The sequence below is a fragment of the Melospiza melodia genome, chromosome 5 (genome assembly GCF_035770615.1).
Source record: "Melospiza melodia melodia isolate bMelMel2 chromosome 5, bMelMel2.pri, whole genome shotgun sequence".
In the NCBI taxonomy this organism is placed as follows: domain Eukaryota; kingdom Metazoa; phylum Chordata; class Aves; order Passeriformes; family Passerellidae; genus Melospiza; species Melospiza melodia.
Window position 1 is genome coordinate 32,808,657 of NC_086198.1, and position 23,789 is coordinate 32,832,445.

General features: G+C 43.8%; 2 protein-coding genes across 7 annotated transcripts; one reads left to right on the top strand and one right to left on the bottom strand.

Annotated features, from left to right (window-relative positions):
• Positions 1–31: 31 nt before the first annotated feature.
• On the bottom strand, positions 32–13,730 carry AP1AR (adaptor related protein complex 1 associated regulatory protein). Of its 5 annotated transcripts, none has more exons than XM_063156892.1 (10): positions 13,554–13,730; positions 10,802–10,850; positions 10,154–10,180; positions 9,674–9,699; positions 9,168–9,264; positions 8,362–8,460; positions 6,458–6,522; positions 5,473–5,546; positions 4,582–4,710; positions 32–2,382 (listed from the first exon to the last, which is right to left on the bottom strand). In XM_063156892.1, exons 1-10 carry the CDS (start codon positions 13,628–13,630, stop codon positions 2,132–2,134), a joined length of 894 nt encoding a protein of 297 aa, XP_063012962.1. In that variant the 5' UTR covers positions 13,631–13,730; the 3' UTR covers positions 32–2,131. The 5 variants fall into 5 exon arrangements, with proteins under 5 accessions (XP_063012962.1, XP_063012959.1, XP_063012958.1 ...); XM_063156889.1 differs by lacking the exon at positions 13,554–13,730 and adding an exon at positions 13,277–13,408; XM_063156888.1 differs by lacking the exon at positions 13,554–13,730 and adding an exon at positions 12,940–13,249.
• A 1,227-nt stretch (positions 13,731–14,957) lies between these two features.
• CDKL2 (cyclin dependent kinase like 2) lies at positions 14,958–23,347 on the top strand. Of its 2 annotated transcripts, XM_063156896.1 has the most exons (13): positions 14,959–15,183; positions 17,054–17,248; positions 17,490–17,668; positions 17,793–17,905; positions 18,062–18,201; positions 18,477–18,565; positions 19,082–19,208; positions 19,835–20,106; positions 20,280–20,370; positions 21,188–21,272; positions 21,388–21,494; positions 21,800–21,891; positions 22,355–23,347. In XM_063156896.1, exons 1-12 carry the CDS (start codon positions 15,016–15,018, stop codon positions 21,857–21,859), a joined length of 1,626 nt encoding a protein of 541 aa, XP_063012966.1. In that variant the 5' UTR covers positions 14,959–15,015; the 3' UTR covers positions 21,860–21,891; positions 22,355–23,347. The 2 variants fall into 2 exon arrangements, with proteins under 2 accessions (XP_063012967.1, XP_063012966.1); XM_063156897.1 differs by lacking the exon at positions 21,388–21,494 and having other exon boundaries at positions 14,958–15,183.
• Positions 23,348–23,789: the final 442 nt, after the last annotated feature.

Here is a 23,789-nt window from a genome sequence, read left to right on the forward strand (position 1 = left end):
AACCCAGCAACAGATACCACACTGCCAAATGTAAGACTTGCTGAAAATTTTAATGACTCTTGAATTTGTACAGATAGGCATTTTACAGTACCCTGGAACTGCTTCACATGAGCTGTTTGTAGAATCCCTCCATTTCTCAAGTACCCACAGAGATGGAGCATCACTTCAAAAGTCACCCAGCCTGGTGCACTGAGCTCTACAAATGTTATCATCAACCATGGCTACAGAACATGCCCATCACAGAAAAAGCTGGAGTCAGCCTCCTTTTTCCTCAGTTCTTGTTCATCCCAAGGGCAGGACTGTCAGCTAATTCCTCAAGGCATGGTCAGGATGAGGTCACCTCATGTTCCCTGGCCAGGAGGAGCAGTGACCAGGGAAGGGGAGGAGACAGTTTCAGCAGGTAAAAAACATGTTATTTACATGTGGAGGAAGTTGCCTTCCTTCCCACAGGAATATAGTATACAAAGAAATATCCAAGAGAAGTCACACAGCAGTAGCCTAGGCCAAACCCAAATATACATTTGATGTGTACAGGTCTTTAAAGCTCATTACAAGTATTGCAAATGTAAATAATAGTAGTAAAATATTTCCAGTGACGTGGCTACAACTGAAGAGATGAAATGTTACCAACAGGATTTATCTGTTCTCTCATGTTACTTGTACACATTTAACCCCAGTGTGCAGGATTTCTGTTCCTTATCCACACTGTAACCACCCAAATATTCCAGATAGCTTCAGATGAGCTAAACCACATTTTTCACACAGCTTTCACCAACAAATTCAGTTCTGATGATTGACAGAGCAGGTTTCTTACTTACCACAATGTGTTATTTTTACTCCAAAACAAAGTTAAACCCTGTCACCCTTTTCCCCCTGGAAAAATGAGACAGCTGCACAAAATAATGGCAGAGTAGAATGGCTTTACTTTGAAACTTTGGGGAAAGCTTGAGACCTGCAAGAACTTTGCAGGTTCTCTTTTGTTAAAAAGTAAGATTGACATGGAATACTGGGGGAGACCACACAGCACAGGACAGCAGCGGTGCAGTCAATGAACACCTCCTTGGATTTCAGCCCGTACTGGCAGGATTAACCATCCACTTGAGAGGCACAGGAAAGGCAGAGCACTTTAACACACTGTTAAAACATGAATTTTTCTTCTTTCTTTTCAAAATGCAGTTGTAAAAAATCAGTCTTTAGGTTCTTGTTCTTCCCACCCTGCCAGCAGCAGAGCCATCATCCCTCCCTGTTTGCTCACTGGATGTTGCTTTTCCATAATTGTTCTGGTCCAGTGCAATTATAAATTTTCCACAACTGAAGAATTTTAAGGACCATGTAGCAACGGAGGTTGGTCTGTTCAGGGGGGCTGGGAAAACAAGACTTTGGTCCTCCCAGTTCTTCACTGGTTAAAATTCCCATTTTATTGACACATAAATTCCCATTTTATCGACACATACAGAGAATTTATATTTTAGTTTTTCTTTTCTATCTAGCACACGCTTACTAAGTCTGGCATATTATTATACAAGGCAGTACCTTACCTAACCTGATGAGTTTTACTGTGTTCATTGAGGTTAACCGTGCTTGGCATAAAGCAATTAAATAAATAAAATAAATGGAAAAAGGACAACAGAAGACTAGGAAGGCTTCAAGCTAGACAGGGGAAAATCTGCAAATTTGCCATGTGTCAAATTTGTTTTGCAGCTCTAAATAGCTGAAGAGCAAGTCAAAAAGCACAGAAATAGAAATATTTAAAAATTATTTCTCTATCTTCAAGTATTAAAGAGGACTGTATTAAATTATAGAGGACTGTTTCTGAGATAAATATTAGGCCAACGATGAATTTTAAAACAAAATCAATAGAAACATCATCCAGAAAAAAAAAAAAAAGGCAAGTTAAAATATAGACAAGTCAAAGCTACGAAGCTCCAATTTAGTGCAGATAATTTTCTATTAAATCCAGATACCCAGAAATATCCACAACAGTTTTCACAAAAGTGGAGAAGGTAGACGATAAAATTGCACTTAGTTCTGAATTCAGACTGTCAGGAAAAGGGGAGCAGGTGACAAAGAGCAGAGCGGCCTCGTGGGTTCCGTTCCCTTTGCAGCAGCACTGGGCACACGCAGGGATGCACTATCTGTCCTGGCGCTCGCACTCCGACAGTTCCAGCACGGGGTTCACGAAGCCGGCGTACTCGGCGTTGCCGTTGTCGTCCAGGGCGGCGGCGGCGCTGACGAAGTCGTTCTCCCACTCCAGCCCGTTGGAGTCGTCGGAGGCCGAGGCCGGGTGGCTCCCGGGCTTCCTGCTGTTGAACTTGAGCGCCGCCCGCAGGATGTCCTCCTCCGTCCGGGAGCGCTCCCGCACCGGGATCATCCTGTTCATGCCTGCCGTTTTGGAAGAGCTTCAATGAGAGATGCGGGACTCCAGGGGCTCTCTAAAATGCAGTTTATTCTATCTAAGAGCTTACAGCAGTCCAGGGTCGTGGATGACAGAACTGTGCCTACAGCTGTCAGCTCCAGCTGCAGGCAGGCCCCTGGAGACCCTTTGGTTTTGGTTACAGTGCATTATATACTTTTCTTTGCTGAGCATCTTAATGCAGTATGTGAAAAACCCATGTATTTTATGATTGGCTTTTCGCAAATATTAAAATTAATATTGTATGTGTTGTGTTAGAAAATAATGCTGTATTAATTTTCTTAAGTACTGTGTTAAATATAGTTTTAGGTTATAAAAATTGTTAAAATAGAAACTATGCTATGTAGGATGCTTTGTTTAACAGAAAGGGCTTGCAGCGAGATAGCAGCCACAGGACACGTGAATCTTTCAGAGAAAGGGAATTTATTGCCTTCTTATCAGCAGAAACAAACTTCTTCCCGCCTTGAAGGCGCTGTTAGGATTAGAAGGAAGAAGTTGACAATGACCAGACAGAATCCTGTGTTTGAGTGGAATTTATGCATCATGTATGAAGTGTACGAATATGCAATGGCCTGTTGTTCTTAAGGATTAATCCTCTGTTCAGGGGTGTCCTTTTTCGGCTCGTGATGCCCAGAAAAAGGCACCCGGACATCCGTAACTCTTTGTTCTTATTGTCTCATATTGTCTTAATTCAATTTGTTCAAATTGTTATTACTCTAATTGTGTTACTATTTTTATAACCATTTTACTACTATTAAACTTTTAACATTTTAAAAACAAGTGATTGGCGTTTTTCACAAGTAGAACCAATCTATACCTTAACTTCTATCTATAGCCTATCATAACTCCTGTAATTCCCATATTCATGTTACTATTCTGCAATCACTACAGGTTAGTACATTACAGTTTAAGCTACAAGTTGTTTTTCTGTTTTCTTGCAGTGGAAAATTCTGAGACCTTTTTTCTACTTGCAACTTTTCTGACTTGTTTGCCTGTGTTATATTTCTGCTTGGTAAAAACATCTTTTTGTTTGAGGTGGGTTTATCCTTTGTTTTTAACCAATAAAAACCCCTTCCAACTAACATCCCCTTTGCCTCCTTGGTTAGCCAGCAAGACTGGCTCAGCAATTCTTTTCTTCTATATCAAAACTTGCTTCCATCTCTATTCTTTGATCAGACTCAACATTTAAAAGTCTTTCTGCTAAGCATACACATCTGTGAGACTTTCTTGTCAAACTTTCATCCTTCCCAAGACACACACACACACACAGAGGAAACACCTGAGTTTCACCTAACTTTTATGTTTCTGCCAGGAGAAATGAAGGTAGAATATGGACAGATACTGGTAGTCTAGGAAAAGACAGACTCAGTGGTCTAGATAAGGTCTTCAGTTTGTTTAATTCCACACAAAATAAGGTTCTGGGCACTGCTCAGAGACATCTAAGATTTCACTGGTTTTGTCAGTTATTACAGACATTAATCACCTATCAGATTGGCTAAAAAACAAACCCTTGCTTATTTTTGGTGAGCCTTTTGATAGCCAAGGTCTCAACATTTTGGATAAACTTTCAACCAAGAGTTTTTGCAGGTTTAGTAAACAAAAGAAGAATATTGTGTGCAGAAAACACCTGTAACAGCAGCAATGTTCCTGCTGTATCATTGCTGAGATACTCTCTGGAATGCAGATCCAAGTTCCCAGTGAATGTTACAGTGCCAGTAATAATAATAATAATAATAATAATAATTTTGGGTTTTTCCCAAAATACTAAAGTCAGACTCCTGACCAACCACCACATTTTGAAAGGAAGAACAAGCTCTTCCTTCGGCTCCTGGCTCACGAGAGGGCAGCATTTCTTCACCATTACTTTTGTCAGGAGTTTACAAGTCAGTTCCACAAAATGCAGGGAAATTAATTCATTTATCTATTGGAGTATCCTAATAAATGAATTCATTTAGTAGGGTTATCTCCACATTTATCAAAAATAAAGAACTTGTCTCAGTAAAAATAATTTACAGTTTAACCATTACAAACTTGTCAGAAACTCCATGAGAAACAAGTTTAAAATCACCTTCCCTTTTGAAAATGACAAATTTACAATGAGCACAGCTTAAAATTACAAGATCTTTAACTTTTGGGTTCAGGATGAAGCTGAAATTCAGGATAAATACCTTCTTCATCTTCCCACTCTAAATCCAAGGAGGTGCTGTCATCATTCCCACTCACTGATTTGGTTTTGGTCATCAAGTCACAACTGCTCTCTGTGTTGGGTGTCAGCACTGTGGCATCAGATGAAAGCCCTATTTTAAAAAAACCAACCCATAATGTATTTTTAATTTGTAAATGTACTTGAATTTCAGGTTAAACATGCAAAAGCAAAATTTTAAATTAAGCTTTCATCGTGCTTTGTGGCCATTTAAACCTCAGGCATGCTGAAAAAGGTACTTCATCAGTTCAAAGAGTAATCAGTAGCTTATTAATAGTCAGTATCACTAGGATATTGCCTAATTACAACTAGAAAGGAATTTAATAAGTTGTAAGCTGAGCTTTATGAAGACCTGTAAAAAAAAAACAAATCAAGCCTCTCCTCCCCAAAAAACTAAACTACTCACACAGCCATCAGTCCTCCACCTTAGTGGTTGTCACGTACTGTCACCAAAACTAACAGATACAAGCTTATCAAATTGTTGTCCTCTAAACTGGTATGATGGAATTTTTTAGTACAGGCAGCCAAATTCACCTCTTGCACGTCATTAGGAAAAAAATTAAACATTAATATAATTCTAATTACATTGCCAAGGGATGATTAAAAACAAAAAAGCTATAAACACACATCTGCATCTTCAACTGGTTTTACAAGAAATGTTCACCTCTATCTCTTATTCATCAAATAAAAATTTATCAGATGTTTCAATTACAGATACATGTATGCACATTTTGTATTTGTGTGTGTAAACATAAAACTAGAAATAATCTGTGTTTATCTAGAAAAAGAAGCAGCACTCTGTGCCCCTCAGGGCCCCTCAACATGTAGAGATGTGCCTAAGGAAAGGCAGACTTACTGCTGCTTCGGAAAGCTTCATACTGGAATTTTGTATTCCTCAGGAAAGGATCGAGGTCCTCCTCTGCCACACAGCTGCAAGAACACAATTTTTACAGCTTTAGAAACCTCCAGGGCTGCCATCAAAAATATCTTAATCCACATGCCCCCAGCTCTGCTACAAAGGATATAAACACTGAACTAAATGATTTATAAAATCATCTGCAAAATGTCTTTCTGTTCCTGTTCATTGCATCCTCTCCCAGCCTGTGCTTCTGCTCAATTTTTATTAGTATTTTCAGTTAAAAATTAATTAATTAACTCAAAACAACTCCTCCCCCTTCATCACTTTAGATAAAATCTCCTTAATTTTCAGTTCATTTTTTTAAGTGATGAATTCAAACCCTGCTCCTGCAGTCCTTTGTTTTTAAAATCTGGCCAGTTCCTACTCAGTTTTCTCAGCTCCTATTCTAACTGTGCTTCCATAGCAAAATTCTTCCTGCCCCTCTTGCTTTCTGTGCATGAACTTTTTCTACAATCAAACACCATTCCAGTGTAAGTTTCTCCACTTTTTTTAAAGCTTGTTTTTCCCACCACCACCATCGAACATGGGAGGTGGGAATAAAGAGACTTAAAATAAATAAATACATAAAATATTTAATAAATAAATAAATAAAATTAAGAATATTAATGAAGGAACAGGCAGACTCTACAAACCATTTAAATAGTGTGTTTCTATTGTGTTTAAAAAAAACCAGGGTCCTGAACAATAAAAATACTTTATGTTAGCTGAAATTTTACATATAAACACCTTTCTAAAATAAACCACAAAATTGATTTTGTGTGTAAATATCTGTTAGCAGCTGGGAGTAGCACTGTATGCAGCAGTCTAATTACTCCAGCAACAACCAGAATTAACCCAAAATAGCCTCTAGCTTTCCAGATGAGGAACAGGGCTACAGACAGTGAGGACTGCAAGTTATCAGGAATAAAGTTTGTTCTCTTACCTCTGGAACTCTCCATTGTTAACGGCATGTGCTCTCTGCTGTGTTATCCTGTGCTGCCTACGTTGCTATTAAGAGAAGCAAATAATTGAAAAAGCTGAACATTCAAAACAGAGCTCTCAACACTTTACCATATTTTATGCACCCCCCAAAAAACCCATCAGTTTTTAGAAACCTCAGTCAGGACTGCACCTGTCTTGTCTGCTGTCTTCTTAAAGTGTTTTCTGTGCACAACTAACACCTGGGTGATGCTGGATTTCTTTTGCTCCGTGCCCACGAAGAGCCACCCTGCCATTTAAAAGATAAATATTTCCTACAAATCCTTTCATCCCTGTGCAAAGCAGTGCTGCCATCTCCTCTGGCTGTCTCCATCAGCACTAAGTGCTTCATCTATATTAATAACAGCTTTGCTGCCTTGCAGGGCCAAAAGTATTAATAACTCTGCTAATGTCAACTTCATCTGAGAGCTGCTCTTTGCTTTGGGTGTGGGGAGGTAACTGCACTGGATCTTGTGTTTTTCAGTCCCAGGAGGATGATGGCGGGGTTGTTTTCTGGCACACTTTGCATCCTGGATGTTTAAATTATAATAATTGCTGGTGGAAATGTGCAAATGGGGAGTGTAGAGAAAAAAAGTGGAAGCAGAAATATCACTTTGTGGTGGTTAGAGGTGAAAAGATTCAAGAACCGAGAGAGAAACAGACAGAAATTTGGCACAACGCAGTCAACAAATCTGTCAAAATCAATTACTGACACACACAACCGTTTTCTTTCAGGATTCCTATACCCACATAATGCCCAATTTAGATTATCTCCCTGTTTTGCCAGGTCACATCCCACTATCCAGCACTGCCATTTCCTGGACACACACACATTAAAATTCCCTGCTGTTACAGACCCTGACATTTAGCAGGGCAACATCAGCAAGCCAAATGAGCTTTGAGAGAGGCCACACTTCCAAGGAAAAAGCCATTTTCCCATTTGTGCCCACAACCAGCAGGGAGATGAGTGATGCATTCCAAAATAGCTTCCAGTTTATCCAGAAGGGCTAAGTGCTCGATGCATATCTGGACAAAAACTCTTCCTTAAAATCCTTATAATCCTTATGGGTTTTGAGGAGGCTGTTTGAGTAGGAGATAAGTGGTACTAATTTTACACCAAGAGGAAATTAAAATCTCTACAACCCATTCTGTCTTAGGTCCTGACTACAAGAAATGCATATTAAAAATACTGAAAGACAAGAAATACAGCATTTCTTGCACAGAACTTCTACAAAAACCAGTTAACGCCATTTAAAAAAAATCTACTTTTGTTGGTTTTCTGTAGATCATAAGTGGTAAGGAAAAAAAAGCAGGCAAAAAGGTCAGAAAGAATTAACCCTCCTACACCAAATAGCAAGGGGAGAGAATGAAATGTGAAAGGAGAGCTATACTTAGTGACACAGAAATTAGATGAGTACTCCAGAGCAGGGTCAATACAGAACACAAAGATAAGGAGCAATACAGTGCACAAATATAAAAAGTACATTTTACAAATCTAAATGATGCCTAAATTAAACATGTGCTCAATTTCAAGGGTTTTTTTTTACCCAAAAGACACCACAGATCATTTTTACATTTAAGATCAGTAACTTCTACATATTATATAAGAAGAGTGTGAAGCTAATTATAGATTAAAATTATAGCTCATTCGAAATCTCTACTCGGTGACAGAAACTGTTTCAAACAATTATGGTGATTTTCAGCTGCTCCAACCAGCTGCACTTCCAAATCTTGTACTTCTTTCTCTACTTTGCAAGCCAAAGCCACCTCCTGGTCAGGTCTCCTGAGATGGAAAGGGTATCAGGGAAGTCTGCATACATAGGGACAGGACAGAGGCTCTCATAAATATTGGGGTCTTTTTCCCCTCACCTCCAAGAGCTTTTTCTGCTTTGCTGCCCTGGCTGCTTGACGTTGTGCAGCATATAAAGCCTCCTCTTCTAGTCTTAACTTCTCCTCTTGTAAGGCTAACTGTGTATGAACAAAACAGTAATGGTTAACAAAAGCAGAACCTATCTATCTTCCTATTATTAAAGCCATAAGTGCAAGAAAACAAAAGAAAAGCAGCTAGAAAAGCAAAACAAAACAAAATTGACTGCAGCTAAAGCATTAACTGGGTTTAACAGCTTCCCTCCCCGCAAGCAAACAGCCCAAGAAATTTAGGTAACTACTGAGAAAACATTTATTATTTGTGAACTAATAATATGCTGCAATGCTTTCTTCTATTTTACTATGGACTGCACAGCAAAAGATTTAAAGATTTTCAGTTCCACAGTTCACTGGCACTTTAGATCAAAGTTCATCCAAGCTCTACATTGTTTTCCACTTCATATTCCATTAACTGCTGCAGCACTAAAACAGAATAACAAATCATGTGGGTTTTTTTCCCTTAAGAAAGTTGTGGAGAAAATTCAACACAGGAAAAGTTGAATCAAGAATATTCCCCATTTGGTCTTGCACTGAAAAAGGGTTCAATTTAAGAGATCCTGGTCAGAAACCCAGCCTATTCATTCCATTTTTTTCAGCTAAGAGACTGTTAAAAAGAAGGAATTTGTGCACCTTGTAGGCTAAAAAATACAAACTGCTGAACAAAACCCAATTGCTCCATGTGAGTGCAATCTCCTGGTGTCCATGGCTGATCCTAACATTTTTGGAGGAAAAACCATTTGTACACTTACCTCTGACTGAAGCTTCAGGTCAACAACCCTCTGCTTCTCAGCAATGGAGTCGTAGTGTCTCTCTTTCAGGTCTGCAATTTCTTCCTCAGTCAGAGGCCTGGGGAAACACAAAAAAGCTCCATCCATTATTCATGCATGACAACCCTTTATTTGCACTTTGACATATCTGTGTGGTCTGTCCTGACCAGTCCTTTAATGCACATCCAACAGGCTCTGCTTGTGGCCTGCTCCTCCTGAAAGCTCCAGCTTGTTCAGGACACTGCTGTCTCTCCTTGCTCTCACAATTTATATTATTTATAATTTATATCTTTACAGAAAGCATATTTTCAGAACCATCCCTGCTAACAGAACTACTGGAACAGAACCATTACTGTCACTGCAGTCCTAACCTCACTTATTTTTTTCCTTACTTGTTTTTGTCCCTTGTTTCTCCCTTACTCGGTTTTGTTTAGTGTTACCAGTGGGACAGCAAAGGGAAGGAGAGGTCCTCAGTCTCAAAGTCTTACCTGTGACTGCTTCCTGGGCTCTCCCCCTGTTAAAATAAATAAAAAAGTCTGTTTTTTTGTAAAGACAGAGCACTTCCAGAACTTCCCTTAGCAAAGCAACCCAGGTCCATTTCTGTTCTCAGACTGAGGGCACTTGCTGAGTTTTATGCAAGAGTTATACCAGCAGCAAATTCTCCTTTGAGTCTCCCCAAACACTCTTTTTCCTCACACCTCTTCTTTTCTTTTCTTTCTTCCCAAAGTCCATAGTGCCCCCTTCCTTAATGGGTTATTTCCCATACTCCCCAAAACGAATCTCTTAGATCTTTATCAAAAGTCTTAAATTCATACCCCTAGTGCAAGGAAAACAGAAAGTTAAAAAAAAACAAAATAACCCCGTGATTTAAGTCTACTGCTCAGCTTAAAGCAGGAGGAAGATGCAGATGTTGGAACCATTTTTAAGGCTTGTACAAGCAGGTTTCACATAATGCCCCAGGTACTCACCTCATCACTTTCCACCAGGTTCTCAAACTGCAGAGGAAAATAAATAAATCATTTTCACAACTCAATATAACAAATCACTAAAGACTCATACAGCAAGTATGACTGCATATTTTATGTGTCTTGTAAAAACACCACTCCAGTTCTAACAGTGGGACTGTAACTCTACTTTCAGAGGAATTTTATTTTTAGAGGTGGACCTTCTTAGCAATGTTTCTCTTCCTAACAGGAGAAGAGTCCTAATTAAAAAAGAAGCATTCTAAGCTGCACAAACTCACTCTTCTGTAGCACAACAGATTTCCCCCTCTGTACACAACTTTCTGGACAGCCCAAGCATTACCTACAATAATTAATGTTATCCTCAGTAAAGGGGGCAATCTGGCTGGCCTAGGACTTCCAGAACGCTCAGGGAAAGTAAACCAGGTTATTCCTGGTTAACCTTACACTACCCTTGGCAAAAAGGATTTAAATCTGGAGGTTGGGAAAGGACCTCTGTGGACTACAAATACCACAAACTATAAGGTAACCCAAATCTGGGCTGGAATATCCCAGAATATTTCAGTGTTCACAAACTGCAGAAAGTGTTAAAGGCATTGCCAGGATTCAGCTTTTCCCACTTTTTCTTAAATAGCTAAAAATGTAAGTGCTTACCTCTATAGTGAAGTGTTCTCCTGTTGAACAGGTTCTAAAATACTTGGATCTGGAAAAATAAGTTTACAGTTAGACTGGAAAAGACTTTTCCATGCACAGCAGAAGGCAAATGAACCTGAGAATGTAAAACAGATTTTAAAATATGTTAACTATAAAATAACAACAAAGTCTTCATGTATTTAGCACACTGACTTATTAACTACAGCAGGGAGAGGCAAAAGCATGGAAATGCCTTCTGTAGAACTGGGGGGAAAACTACAACCCTTGTGAGATGAAATCACTTGTCAGGATGCTGGACTTGACATTTACAGACTATTAGCACGTTCTGCAATCCCTTTAATATGTTTTTCCTGGAAAAAAACCATTGTTCCAGGCAATTTCTGAAAATGCTGTTGCTCACCATGGCACTTAACTCTTTCCTGTATCTTGCACCTCATCAGTGCTAAACAATACATTTTATTTTGACAGCTTGGCACATCCAGAAGGCTGAGCCTCAGGGAAAAATATCCAGTAAGAGGTCAAGGCAATACTTTTAAACTAAAATAAAAAATTAAATTCACACTCTAATTTTATACAGGGAACTGGTTTCTTCCCTGATTTTTATTCAGAATTCTTCCTATTTCATTTGAATTATTTTACAGGGGACAGTTAGCCCTGTCCTCTACAAACCCTGACACAGTGTTGAGTTCCCTGAATACATTTCTACCTAGCCAAGGAGGTTTGGCCACGGTCCAGAAAACATTCTAACATAAACACTCTTCAGTGCAACATCCATTTCATCGAACTGTTTCCAAAACCAGGGTTTCCAGTTGCAAGTGCTGACTGGTACAAGGAATAAAGCAGGGCCTCAGGGATTTCTCTACTTGCACGAAAAGATCCTTCAGCACTTGCAACCAACACCAACACTGTGACAATAATAAAAGCAACACAGCAGCCAAAGCCTGAATTATTTTAACCGTATCGGATTTCATCTCCATCTCATTTTTCTTTGGAAGCCACTTCAGGGAGCGTCTCCCCTGGCAACTTGTTGCTCTACCCACTGGTTCCTTGTCGCACAACCTTTCCTGCCACTAAAGAACCTTTTCCAGAGGATTCACTGCTGGGAAACCAGAGAGCAAAGGCCACTTTCAAGGCAACCATGGAAGCCTGAGGTCATTAGGGACACAAACAGAAGACCCATCAGCTTCACCCCTGCACAAAACTTCAAGTGAAGAATCAGCAACCTATGAACACGTTTACTCAACTTACGATCTTCCAGGATATTGAAACTTACTAAAAACTCTATACTTAGTAGTTTAATTAGGAGTTTATCTCTTACAGGCAAATCTTGGAGCATCTTAAAATAAAGAAGCTAGGGTTGGGGGAGAATGAGTGATTAAAGTAATCATTAAGTTGATAAGCTGCATTTTTACATTATGGTGTTCCAGAAACAGCCAAACATGGACAAGGTGATATCAATCTAACTTGCAAACTTTATAATGCACCACATTTTACAGTTTTGGTTTTAACAGAATTCCCTGCTCAGTGGAAGGAAAATAACCTCAGCACTGTGACACCGCTCTGTAAACTACCACCACCACCACACCCAGAAAACAAATCTGATCTGAAGCACAGAGGCCAGCAGTCCTCTGTACATTTCATATGCCTCAGACTTTCACTGCAGGTTGTGCAACACCTGAACAACTAGACAACACAGCAGCAGGCAGGAAGATTTGTTTCACTGACCAGGACAGCCTGGTATTGGACTAACAGATGCAGGGATTCGCACTAAATTTTTTGTCACTAAAATTGTCACTAGATTTGCTGAAAAAAGGGGTATTGGCCTGTGGAAGGAGACTCAGCAAAACACACAGGAAGGAGAAGCTTTCAAGTTGTGCAGGAAGAAGCTTTCAAGTACTGCCTGGCGTTCTCAAAGCACAACAAAGTGCTACTTCAGTGCCAGCTGTCAAGGCATCGGAGGTGTTCCCATCCCCTCTGGCGGAGCACTAAAAATACAAGCAGGTATCCTCTACATGCACTGCCCTGGTTTTTCACCCCTGCCTCTGAGAAGCAGCTCGTCTGGAAGGTGAGACTCGCCTGCCAGAGCTGGTGTGAAGCAAGAGGCCACGAGCTTGCATCATGTAAAATGCCCAGCATACCTGCTGAGAGCGATTTCTACCCCAACACATCGAAAATAAGTGATGTGTAGGTATCCAGTGCCGGCCAGGATATGGGAAAAGCCCTGTTTGCACTGTGCTTTTCCGTGAACTGCTTGTGGCAGAATGAAACAGGCTGTCGCACGTTTCCAAGAGATAAGGATTCCTCGGAACCATTCTGCAAGAGACATGAGTTCATCCGAACCATTCTGCTCCTGATTTATCCCAGCAGCGGCTCAGCCTCTGACTCACGGCGAGGACGAGATCACATTGCAGAAAACCGGGTGTTTTTCCATCGCTCCCACCAGCACGGCCGCCTGCAAGGCTTTTGACAACTGACCTGAAAACCCTCTCTGGGCACCTCCTGCCGGAAAAACACCGGGGCTCAGGAGCCGCTGACCCTGGAAGCGCATGAGCCCCGACCGCACAAAAACCGCACCGAGCCCGGCGGGCTCCCGGCGCCTCCATCCATGCCCCCGGCACGCCAAGGAGCCCAGACCCCGCATCCCTGCCCACCCCGCCACCCCCGGTGCCCCACGGGGAAGGCGGAGCCGGCGGGCCCGGCACCTCCCCGCCCCGGGGAGGGGAAAGGGGCAGCGGCGCTGGATGCTGCTCACCCTCCGCCGCGCTGGATGCGGCCGGCATCCCTCCGCAGGAACAGCCCGCAGCACCACTGCGCCCAGCAGTTCCCCATGGCATCCTGCTGGCCGCAGCTCCCGCCGCCTCCCGGCGGCCGCGGACCCCCGGGAACAAAGGGCCGGCACCGCCGCGTGGCTGCGCAGGGCCGGGCGGGGCTGCCCCGAGCGCCGGCACCGCCCCCGGCTCGGCATCATCGGTGACATCGGCCCTGCCCGCCAGAACCGTCCCGCCCCTAGAGCGGCTTCCCCCGTGGCACGGCCCCGTGGGGTCATCGCCCGTGTTCTGACATGTGAAAAATGCCTATTTTGTGATTGGCTTTCTGCAAATATTAAAATGAATATTATATGTGTTGTGGTAGAAATGTAATGCTGTATTAATTTTCTTAAGTAGTGTGGTAAATATAGTTTTAGGTTATAAAAAAATGTTAAAATAGAAATTATGCTATGTAGGATACTTTTCAAAAAGAAAGTACTTACAGCGAGATAGCAGCCACAGGACACAGGACACCTAAGTCTTTCAGAGAAAAAGAATTTATTGCCCTCTTATCAGAAGAAACGAACTTCTTCCCACTTCGAAGGTGCTGTTAGGATTCAGAGGAGGAAGTTGACGATGACCAGACAGAATCCTGTATTTGAATGGAATTTATGCATCATGGAACACCTTTCTTTCCGCAGTGCCCTTAGTTGTGACCTAGAGGCCACAAAACTGAGGCAGGAATCTTGGGAATATCCTCATGGAATACCTTCGTTTCTGCAGTTTGTTCCTGGAGCTGTTTTCCTGCCCGTGTCCTGCCGTGCCGCTGCTGCCCAGAACATGAGAAGTCAGTGTCAGCAGAAGGCCAGACCGTGGGCTGCTACATCCATCACAGGATGGAAGAAGGAACAACAGGACGATGGATTAAGAATGTGTTGGCTGAAAATATTAGTAAAGCCACAGGGATGGTTCAGCTTTCCTTCCCCTCAAAGGGAGCAGGTTTATGCATGGTGTTACATTGCAAACAGCACGTGGAGACAAGTTTGTAAAATGAAGTAAAACCAAATTATTCACCACTGATCTTTAGCAACATCCACAGCCTCCCATCTGCACATGGAGCCCTCATTGCATGGATTCAGGCTGGGTTTTTAACACTCAGCCCACCGCACAAGAGATGTGGTTGCTTAGTACGCTTTTTAAAGCCCTAGCGGCTTTAAAAAAGCAAGCTTTATAACATTTTACCCTTAAAACATTTTATGAGGCCTTTTCAAGAGCCGAGCGAGCTTCCGACCGCCTTTCGCGACAGGCGGGGCGCGGCCGCGCTTTACGGCGGGCCGTTGCCGCGGTAACGCGGCCGCTTCGGGTGGGAGCCGGCGGCGGCCGCGGTGCCGCCATCCCGGTGCTGTCCCCGCGTCCCGGCCCGGCCCTGCCGCAGGGCCCGGGCCCTCCCGCCCTGCCGCCACCACCATGGACAAGTACCAGGTGCTGGGGCTGGTGGGGGAAGGCAGCTACGGGATGGTGACCAAGTGCAGGAACAGGGAGAGCGGGCAGATCGTGGCCGTCAAGAAGTTCCTGGAGAGCGACGACGACGCGGCGGTGCGGAAAATCGCCCTGAGGGAAATCAAACTGCTCAAGGTGAGGCCGGCGGCACCGCTTTTTTTCTAACAATTTCGTGCTTAAATTGCAAAGCAATTTGTGTGTTCAGACTCCTTCGGCTTCCCCTCACAGCACTCACCAGGTGTCACCGACACACCCCAGGCCGAGGGAGACTCGCCCGGGCCCTGCCGGGATCTCCAGGCGCTGGATTTAACGGAACCGTCCGTGCTGTGGCCTGGCGGAGCCGCGGCTCCCTTGGCCTGAGCGCCGGGCTGGATGCACCTGGCGGATCTTGGGATGTTCTGGCGTTGCCAGGGGATGGTGCGGTCTCTGTTGCCTCCTGGTGGTGGCTGTCCCCCTGTCCCAAATGTCTGGCCTTTCCTGCTGGGGATTTGCTGGAAATAGAAGGAACGCTGACCTTTTAAAGCCTGGGAGTGTGACCCTAAACGGGCTGGGGGCTGCCGGGGTCACCTGAGACAGTGAAACACTTCTAGGAAATTTTTCCTTTATTTTTTTTTTCTACCCATGGCACCTTCCTGGCAGGAAGGACTCCTGTGGGATTCCCTGAACCATGTGTGCACTGTGTCCTTTGTTGTTGGAGTGTGGGATTTGCCTGGTGTTACTGCTGTGGGAAAGGACGAGGGGGAGTGGATTCAGACTGAAAGAGCGCTGCTTTTGACTGGATATCAGAAAAAAATGATTCCTTGTCAGAGTGGTGAGGCACTGCCATGGGCTGTCCTGAGGAGCTTCCCTTGCCCCATAGGAATGTTTGTCCCATGTACAGTGCTTGTCCCTCTGCATGGGCACATTGGGAGTTTGGAACACTGGGACCCAGATGATCTGTTTGGTGAAAAAAAAAGAAGGAAAACCTTATTTCCAGGCTGCTCCAGAGGTGGGAATACTGGCAAACCTGGGTCCTGTCCTTTTGTCTGCCACAGTATCTCTTCCTAAATCGGCCAGCTTATGGTTCCTGTGCACTGAAGAGGGGAAAAAAGTGGTGTTTGCCTTTACTACAAGAGTTACAGAATTGGAGTTAATAGAAATGCATGCAGCTCCAAGCATTATCCCTTCAAACCCTTCTGAAGAGCCTGGATTGTCCCTGCTCTGAGCAGCACCCAGGTGTGCTGGGAATTAACTGCTTTTCCTGGGTGAATGGAACCTTTGCAAGGAGAATGTTTGCATATGCAGCTCAGGAAGGGTGGCCTCTCACAGGGGAAATAAATACCTGGAGGTTTATTCTCTTTGTAGTTCCTTCCCTTCTTCCCTGTCTATCTTTGGTTTTAATTTTTTTTCCCCCTCGAGTTTGGGCAGAAATTTAATTGTGTCTGAAAACAGCAAAAACCTCTTCAGGTCTCCTGTGTGGGGAACAAATAATTCTTGGAAAAAGAGCTTTTTCTCTTATTGGATACCCTTTAAAAATTCTTCTCTTGTCAGACCTTCTAAGAAATCTGGGCAGGCACAGGTGCAGGCTGGCTGGCACTGCCTCTGCCCCGGCAGAGTTTTCCCTGCAATTCCCTGTGCTCTGCAGTCCTTTTGCATCTTCCTGGGTCCCACTCCTGGGCTCTGCTGCTGCCTCCAGGCAGCCTCTGGGGATGTTTTCCTGCCAGGTTCCAGCTAATAAATAACTGTGCTCTGTAGCATGGCCTTTTGTGTTGGTGTGTGATAAATGTGTAACAAATGGGAGGTGGAGCCTTGTCTGCTGGGGACACAAAAGAAACAAAAGTATACATGACAAAATAACTGGAAAACACGGCTGCTTTTTCTTCCTCTTTTTATTCAAGGTGCATTTTTTGGTACTGTCCCAGCAGGGCTGCAGTTAAAAAAGTTAACTGCAAAAATTTTTTTTAAAATATTTCCCTTTATAACTTTTAGTGTTTTCCCTCACTAAACATTCCCTGTTTCTTGACAGCAACTGAGGCACGAGAACCTGGTGAACCTGTTGGATGTGTGTAAGAGGAAGAAGAGGTGGTATCTGGTGTTTGAGTTTGTGGATCACACGATGCTCAATGATCTTGAGGACTCTCCCAATGGACTGGACTTCGAGAGGGTTCGGAAATACTTGTTTCAGATTATGAGAGCAATTGCCTTTTGTCACAGCCATAATGTAAGTATCTGCAAGAAATCAGCTCTGCAGCTACGATCAATAGATACATATTAGAATAGTCTTTGAACTTAGAGAAATAGAAAGGAAAAAGAGATACATAAAATAAATGTGTCTGAAATTAGTGGTTCTGTGTTAGCCTGTAATTTTCTACTTGCATATGAGAAAGCTGTGCTTCTTGCTGAGCCAATCAGTTTGCTATGTACACACACAGAGTTTGCCTGACTTCCTTCTCTCTGTGCAGATAATCCATCGGGATATTAAGCCAGAGAACATCCTGGTTTCCCAGTCAGGAGTAGTGAAACTCTGCGACTTCGGGTTTGCCCGGCCCTTGGCCACTTCTGGGGAAGCTTACACGGACTACGTGGCCACCCGCTGGTACAGAGCCCCGGAGCTGCTGGTGGGGGACAGCAAATACGGCAGGTGAGCCTGGCCTGCCAGCCTGGCAAAGGCTCTGGGGAGCGTGCAGGGGCTGCTCCATCCCTGCCTCTGCCTTTGGAGCCATGGAGCTGTGCTGAGCTGGGCTGCTGGTGGTTTTTCTCCCCAGGCCTGTGGACGTGTGGGCTGTTGGCGCCCTGATAACAGAAATGCTTACAGGAGAGCCCCTTTTCCCTGGAGACTCAGACATTGACCAGCTCTACCATATCACCAAGTGCCTGGGTAAGAAGAGCCCCTGGGGCTTGCTCAGGAGTGAAGGGCTCAGATTTGTTTTGATGGGTGGAAAGATAACAAGCCAGACTGTAGCCCTTACTAGCATTTCAGCCTCTCACATGTTTCACTGTCCTGTATTTTCCACCTTTGTTTGCCTGATTCTAGGTAACTTAATTCCAAGACAACAGGAGTTATTCTATAAAAACCCCCTCTTTGCCGGCCTGAAGTTGCCTGAGGTGAAGGAGCTCGAATCCCTGGAGAAACGCTATCCCAAGCTCCCTGCTGAAGCGCTGGAATTAGCCCAGGTAATTAACTGAGTGTTTCCTGTGAGTGTTCCTCTGTTTCCCTGCCCTCCACCTCACACAGCTGAGCACAGGGATGTTGAAGTGCCCTTCTCTCAGCTCTCCAGGCAGTGAGCAGCTTGGGTTGGCAGCTTGGTGGGGGATCCCAGAGCTCCAGTCCAGGGTGATGGGGACTCCCAGCTCTGCAGGGCCAAAGGGGTCACTGCAGGGGTCTTTTCCTCGTGCCAAAGCCTTTGTTTAATTCCTGCTGTGTTTTTGTCCTCCTGCTGGTTTGACAGGAGTGCTTGCAGATTGACCCAGACAAGAGACCGTCCTGTGCCCAGCTCCTGCAGGGTGATTTCTTCAACAAGGACGGCTTTGCTGAGAGGTAAGAGCTCCTTTCCTGCTCACTGCAGGCTCAGGTTAGAAAGAAGTGAAGCAGTTGTGCTTGGAGACTGCACACTGCTGGGTTTGCAGAGCTCACAGCTGCTGAATGCCTCCGTTTGTTTTGGCTTGACCTTCCTGAAAATAGAGTTGGAAGGGAACACATTGCAGTGGCACATTTACCTTGTTGTGACATTAATTCATCAGTGTCACCCCACATTGGGTAGTACAGTCTTACACTGTGTTCACTCACTGCATCTGCACCAAACTGGTGCAGATTTATTTTTTATTGCTGTATTGCTGTATTTTATTGCTTTATTGCTGTATTGTGAAAAAATGTGTGAAGAAGATTTTATTTAATGTATACATTACATTTGTCTTCTCATTAGTTAAAAGGCACAGTTTGTTTGACTGTTTAAAAGTCTATAGGAGCCTGGGCTTAACAACTGATGATGCTATTAAGATAAACAGAAGCCCTTTTATTATTTGTTTCTTTCTTTTCTCCTTATATGGAATGTAGATTTACTCAGGAGCTTAAACAAATAATCCAGAAAGATACCAGAGACCATCAATTTCAAAAAAAATCTAAAGTCAATAAAAGGGACAAAGATGATGTTTCAGAAGAAAGAAAAATCATCAGCGTCCAGGTTGGTCCATCTGTGTTTTCCAAACCTGTATTGTTTTGGGATTTTTCTCATGTTTTGTATCATTATTTTTAAAATAGGTGCAGCAGTTTAAATTCCTAGGAAATAGCTTGGGAGTGTGCAGGGGGCTCTTGGGCCAGTCCCTTTCAGGTGAACCATACAGACCTGTGGTGCAGTTCCTGGTGATACAGAGCTGGAGGGGAATCACTTGGGAAGCATAAGTCACGCTTTATGCTGCTGTTAACCTGATTTAAAGCCCTGTCATCAAAAATAAAAATTTTCCTTTCAACTGGATACCAAGGGTGCTTCAGAGTGACTTTGAGGTGACATTGAGATGAGTTTTTATTTAATTTCTTCAGAAGAGACACAGGATACAGCTGGTTTTCCTCTATCATTTCTGATTCCAGTCTCAAGTGACTTATTTACAGAGAGTGCTGGAACCCTGACAAATTTTCTCCTGTTTGATGGAAAGCAGAGATATTCTACCAAAACCAATTCCATCTCCATTAAATTCTTGCAGAATCATGCACGTGTAGGCTTCTGACATGGTTTTTTTGCTGTATGCACTGCTGTAAACTGCTTTTTTAACCATGACTGTAAGGAAAGATGATGTTTATCTTCCCAAACAGGATTTCAGCATAGGCCCAAGGAGCAAAGATGGGAAGCTGATAAAGACCAAGCCCTCTAAAGCTGATGCAGAGAAAGCAGATCGATCCTCCAAGCTGAGCTTCCTCTATGACAACACAATCCACCCAATGAAATTGAGCCCTCAGACCAACCTGAAAGATTCCAGCAGCAACTTGGACTATGCCAAGAACCTGGGCACATTTATCCCTCCCATCAACCAGAACTTCTCTCCTACATTTGGGATGGGGTCTGGGCCTGGGAGCCTTAATTACAGGTAAGGGAGCAGAGCTAGGGGAGCTCCTATCCATCATTCCTGGGATGCCCTGGGAGGGGCAGGGTGACAGTGTGGGAGCACAGGATGTGGGGTTTGGGATACCTTGCATTTGGTGCTTTATATTGGCTGTGTCAGCCCAGCTCATACCAGCTGTGGGGCATTTCTGATTACAGACTTGATGAAAAGAGTAAAAAATACTTGAACCCCTTGCTAAAGGCACGGAAGCCTTCTCCAGTGGGGCGTTGCAATGTCAGCCTGACACCGGTGAGTTGTCTGTCTGTCTGTCCTCCTTGGCCAAGCAAAAATTAATTAAGTCATGTGTTGTATTCTCAAGAACTCCATCTGGTCCATCTTTCACCATAACTCCCCACTAAAAATACTAGAAATACTAGAATACTAGAAATACTACTTGTTTTGTTACCCCTTTTTCCCCTGCAGATTTTGCGTTCATTATCCCTCACTAACAGTTCTTAGATAAAATATATTTTATGTCAGAAAGCAATTTTTAATGAGGGGAGCAGACCAGCACAGGATATCTGTGAGATTTGGAATATATCCATGGCCTCCTGCCTGGCCAGGAGCGATAGACCATGTGTGCAGTGCTGCTTCAGAACTGAGGGTTTGCATTTAATGTGGCCAGGGCTTTACTTAGTCATGTCATAACTGCATTAAAAATTGATAAGGAAAACAAGTGAAATGGAAAGTTTTCCTCCTCTCTCACTACCTAGGCATAATGATTACTGTGCCAGCCAAGAACACTTGCCTTTTTCCAGATAACTAATCCCAGCCATTCTCCAAGGGCTGTATTTTATCTCTCCAAAAGCAGCCTCACTTAGATGATTGTTTTTATTTTGCTGTAGCTTTTCCATTGCTTGTGTATAAAAAGCACTTGAGCAGGTTGAATTCCTTCACACACATCAGATTCTTTTGCCTCACTCTTGGACAAATTCCAGCTGCATCAGAGCATTGCTGTGCCACTGCTTTTTTTAAGCTTGAAAATAGCTTTATTTTTGTCTATATTTTCATGAGCTGCTCCATATGCCCTTGACTATAGGTTACTAACAAAAAACCTATCCTTCAGGCAAGTAAGAAGAAATGGGAATTCCTCAAGACAAATGTGCGTTTGCCAGAACTAAATCATCTCCCCGAGCTGAGGGGAGCGGAAGGTAGGAACTTTGAGCTCCTCTAAATAGAACCTGGGTACCCAACAAGTGTCAAGAAGCAGTGTGTCAGCCTTCACTCCCTAAACATGGCTCTAAGCACCTTAGTTGTGTTTTGCAGCTCAGCATCCCAGATTTCTGAAGAAGGAAAATAGAATGTTTGCAGAGTCCCGAGTCCCCTCCCTCGCTGCTATCGACCTTCATAACTCAAGTCTGCCCTCACAGCAGGTAGCAAGGCAATAAAGTGGTTTGTGCTGCTCTGTATTTGTTTGGTTTGCTTTGGTTTTTGGGGACTTTCTCAACAGCACGGCCCACAGAATTCCAGTTTGACTCCTAAAGGAGCAGAATTTGCCTCGGGGTTGTTAAGTCATCCACTGTGGGAGCATTTTTGAAGCCTGATTTGACCAAAGAACAGATTTGTTTTCAATTAGGTGTTGGCATTGCATGTGTCTTTAGAAGGCTGTTTCTGATTGTCTTCTCTGTTGATGCTACACTTGGAAATTGATCCTGTCTCTTTCTTTCCCAATTTACAGCTGTCAGGGACCTTGATGCCGGATGCATCAGAAGCCACCTTCCCCAGGGTCGAGCACTAGCCCTGGGGAGATGGTCACACTGCCTGTAAAAGGTGGGCTTGCATTTCTGCCGTGCAGCCTGCTGGGGGCTTCCAAATGCATGGTTTCATGAACACTCACCTAGGGATGGGAACTGCAATAGGAAAATTATTTTACACTTCACATTCTTGATCAGGACATGCAGCTATGACAGACTTCTTACAGTACACAGCTCACTGTGCACAGTAAATAATTTTCCTGAGGTGCTGGGCATTGGGGCTGGAAAAGAAGCAGCTCACGGAATTGGGGGGTTGAGCAAGCTGGTAGAACAGCAAAAAAAGGGGAAGCTGGCTGCCTGCATGTGGGGAGGGGAAAAAACAACTCGAGTTTTCTGATCTGTGAAGCACAGAGGTGTAAATGCACAGCTTCAGCAAGGTAAGGATGTGTAACAAAGCAAAATAAAGGAAGCCTTTCACCAGGGAGCACCTTTGTGTTTTGTCTGTCCAGAGTCATTCTCCTTTTCTCCTCTTGATGCAGGTGACTGAACAGTGGGAACAATCCATCTGAGTTTGCAGGGGCTAAAGCTGCCAGGTGTCTGCAGGGGAGAGGAGGATCCCTTACTCCTGTTGGTGCAGCAGACTGCACGGAAGTGGCTTGGGTCCAGGCCAAGGATGGAGCTTGCATTGCCTTTGCTGCTGGATTTCTTGCATGCAAACAGCCCCTGGAATGTTGACTTTCTGGCTTAGGGCCAAGTCTTGTCTGAGAAGAGTAGTGGTCATTGGTGTGTGACAAGGGCAGGAGCTGCTTTGGAGGACTCTGAAGGAAGCTGGGCTTTCACTTGTCCAGCTGCTGCCTGCCTGAGAGGTTTGTTTTTCAGTGAATCCTGACGAAAGCAGCTGTCAAAATTCTCATGTATCAGTGGGCTGCCTGATCTGGATCGAAAAGCACCTTTGCCTTGACAGTGAAGAAAACATCTGTGCAAGAAATACAGTATCTAAATGTGCAAATCTGCAGCTGTTCCTCTGAAACCCTCGCTAATGCACTTGTCACTTTGGTTTAGGTTTTCTCTTCACATTTTTGACCCCGCATCTGGGTAGTTGTCTTTGGGGTGTTTGCCCTGGCTATGTTGTCTGGCTAGTGTTGATAGTGAAGGAAGGAATATCCCTGTGGAATACTGAGCTGTGATGCAGGCGGCACGTGGAATGTCTCAGTAACTCATTGTTCCTTTAGGTCCTCTAGGAGAATGGGACAGTAAAACTTGACTGTTTGGAAACAGTTTTTGCTTACTTGGCCTTAGTTTGTCTGTGGTCAGTTTTGGGCTGTCCCTGTCTTGCTCAAAACTTTTTTCCATCAGCTGTCACAACCCACATGGTGTCATTAACTTTGGAACTTATTTTTTCACAAAATACAGCCTTTCCCACCCATGGATCATGAGAGAATATGGTCTGAGTTCATTGTATTTAGGGATTTGTCTCTATGCTGTCTCTTGACATGTACATTTCATTTGTAAATAAAAATATCTTCCAATTCTGGGCTTGACTGTCCCCATAGTGGATGCTCCACTTGGCCACAGTAGTCAGTCAGATAGCCATGGGGAGAAGGTCTGGGGAGGAAAAAGTGGAGGTTTTGGGGGGAAAGCTGGGTTTTTGGAGGAGAGAAAGGTTTAAGGGGAAGGTTTTGCATGGGGAAGAGTGTGGCCAGCAGGTCCAGGGAGGTGATCCTCTGCTTGGCCCCAGTGAGGCCACATCTGGAGTGCTGTGATCAGTTCTGGGCTCTACAGGTCAGGAAGGACAAGGAGCTACCAGAGAGGGTCCAGCAGAGACCAAAGATGATGGAGGAGTCTGGATCATCTCTCTCAGGAGGGGAGACTCTGGGAGCTGGGCCTGCTCAGTCCAGAGAAGAGAAGACAGCAGGAATCTCATAAATCCATACAAGTATCTCCAAGATGGGTGTCAAGAGGATGGTGCCAGAT

Bases quoted from the DNA above. Each gene is read 5' to 3' on its own strand.
- AP1AR (XM_063156888.1), bottom strand. From the start codon at position 13,127: ATGTCTCTTGCAGAATGGTTCCGAGGAATCCTTATCTCTTGGAAACGT. The intron at 5,547-6,457 runs GTAAGAGAACAA...GTGTTCTTGCAG, and splicing joins AACAATGGAGAGTTCCAGAG to CTGTGTGGCAGAGGAGGACC. The intron at 4,711-5,472 runs GTAAGTCTGCCT...TTTTTAAAATAG, and splicing joins TGAAGCTTTCCGAAGCAGCA to GGCTTTCATCTGATGCCACA.
- CDKL2 (XM_063156896.1), top strand. From the start codon at position 15,016: ATGGACAAGTACCAGGTGCTGGGGCTGGTGGGGGAAGGCAGCTACGGG. The intron at 17,906-18,061 runs GTAAGAAGAGCC...GCCTGATTCTAG, and splicing joins CCATATCACCAAGTGCCTGG to GTAACTTAATTCCAAGACAA. The intron at 18,566-19,081 runs GTAAGAGCTCCT...TATGGAATGTAG, and splicing joins AAGGACGGCTTTGCTGAGAG to ATTTACTCAGGAGCTTAAAC.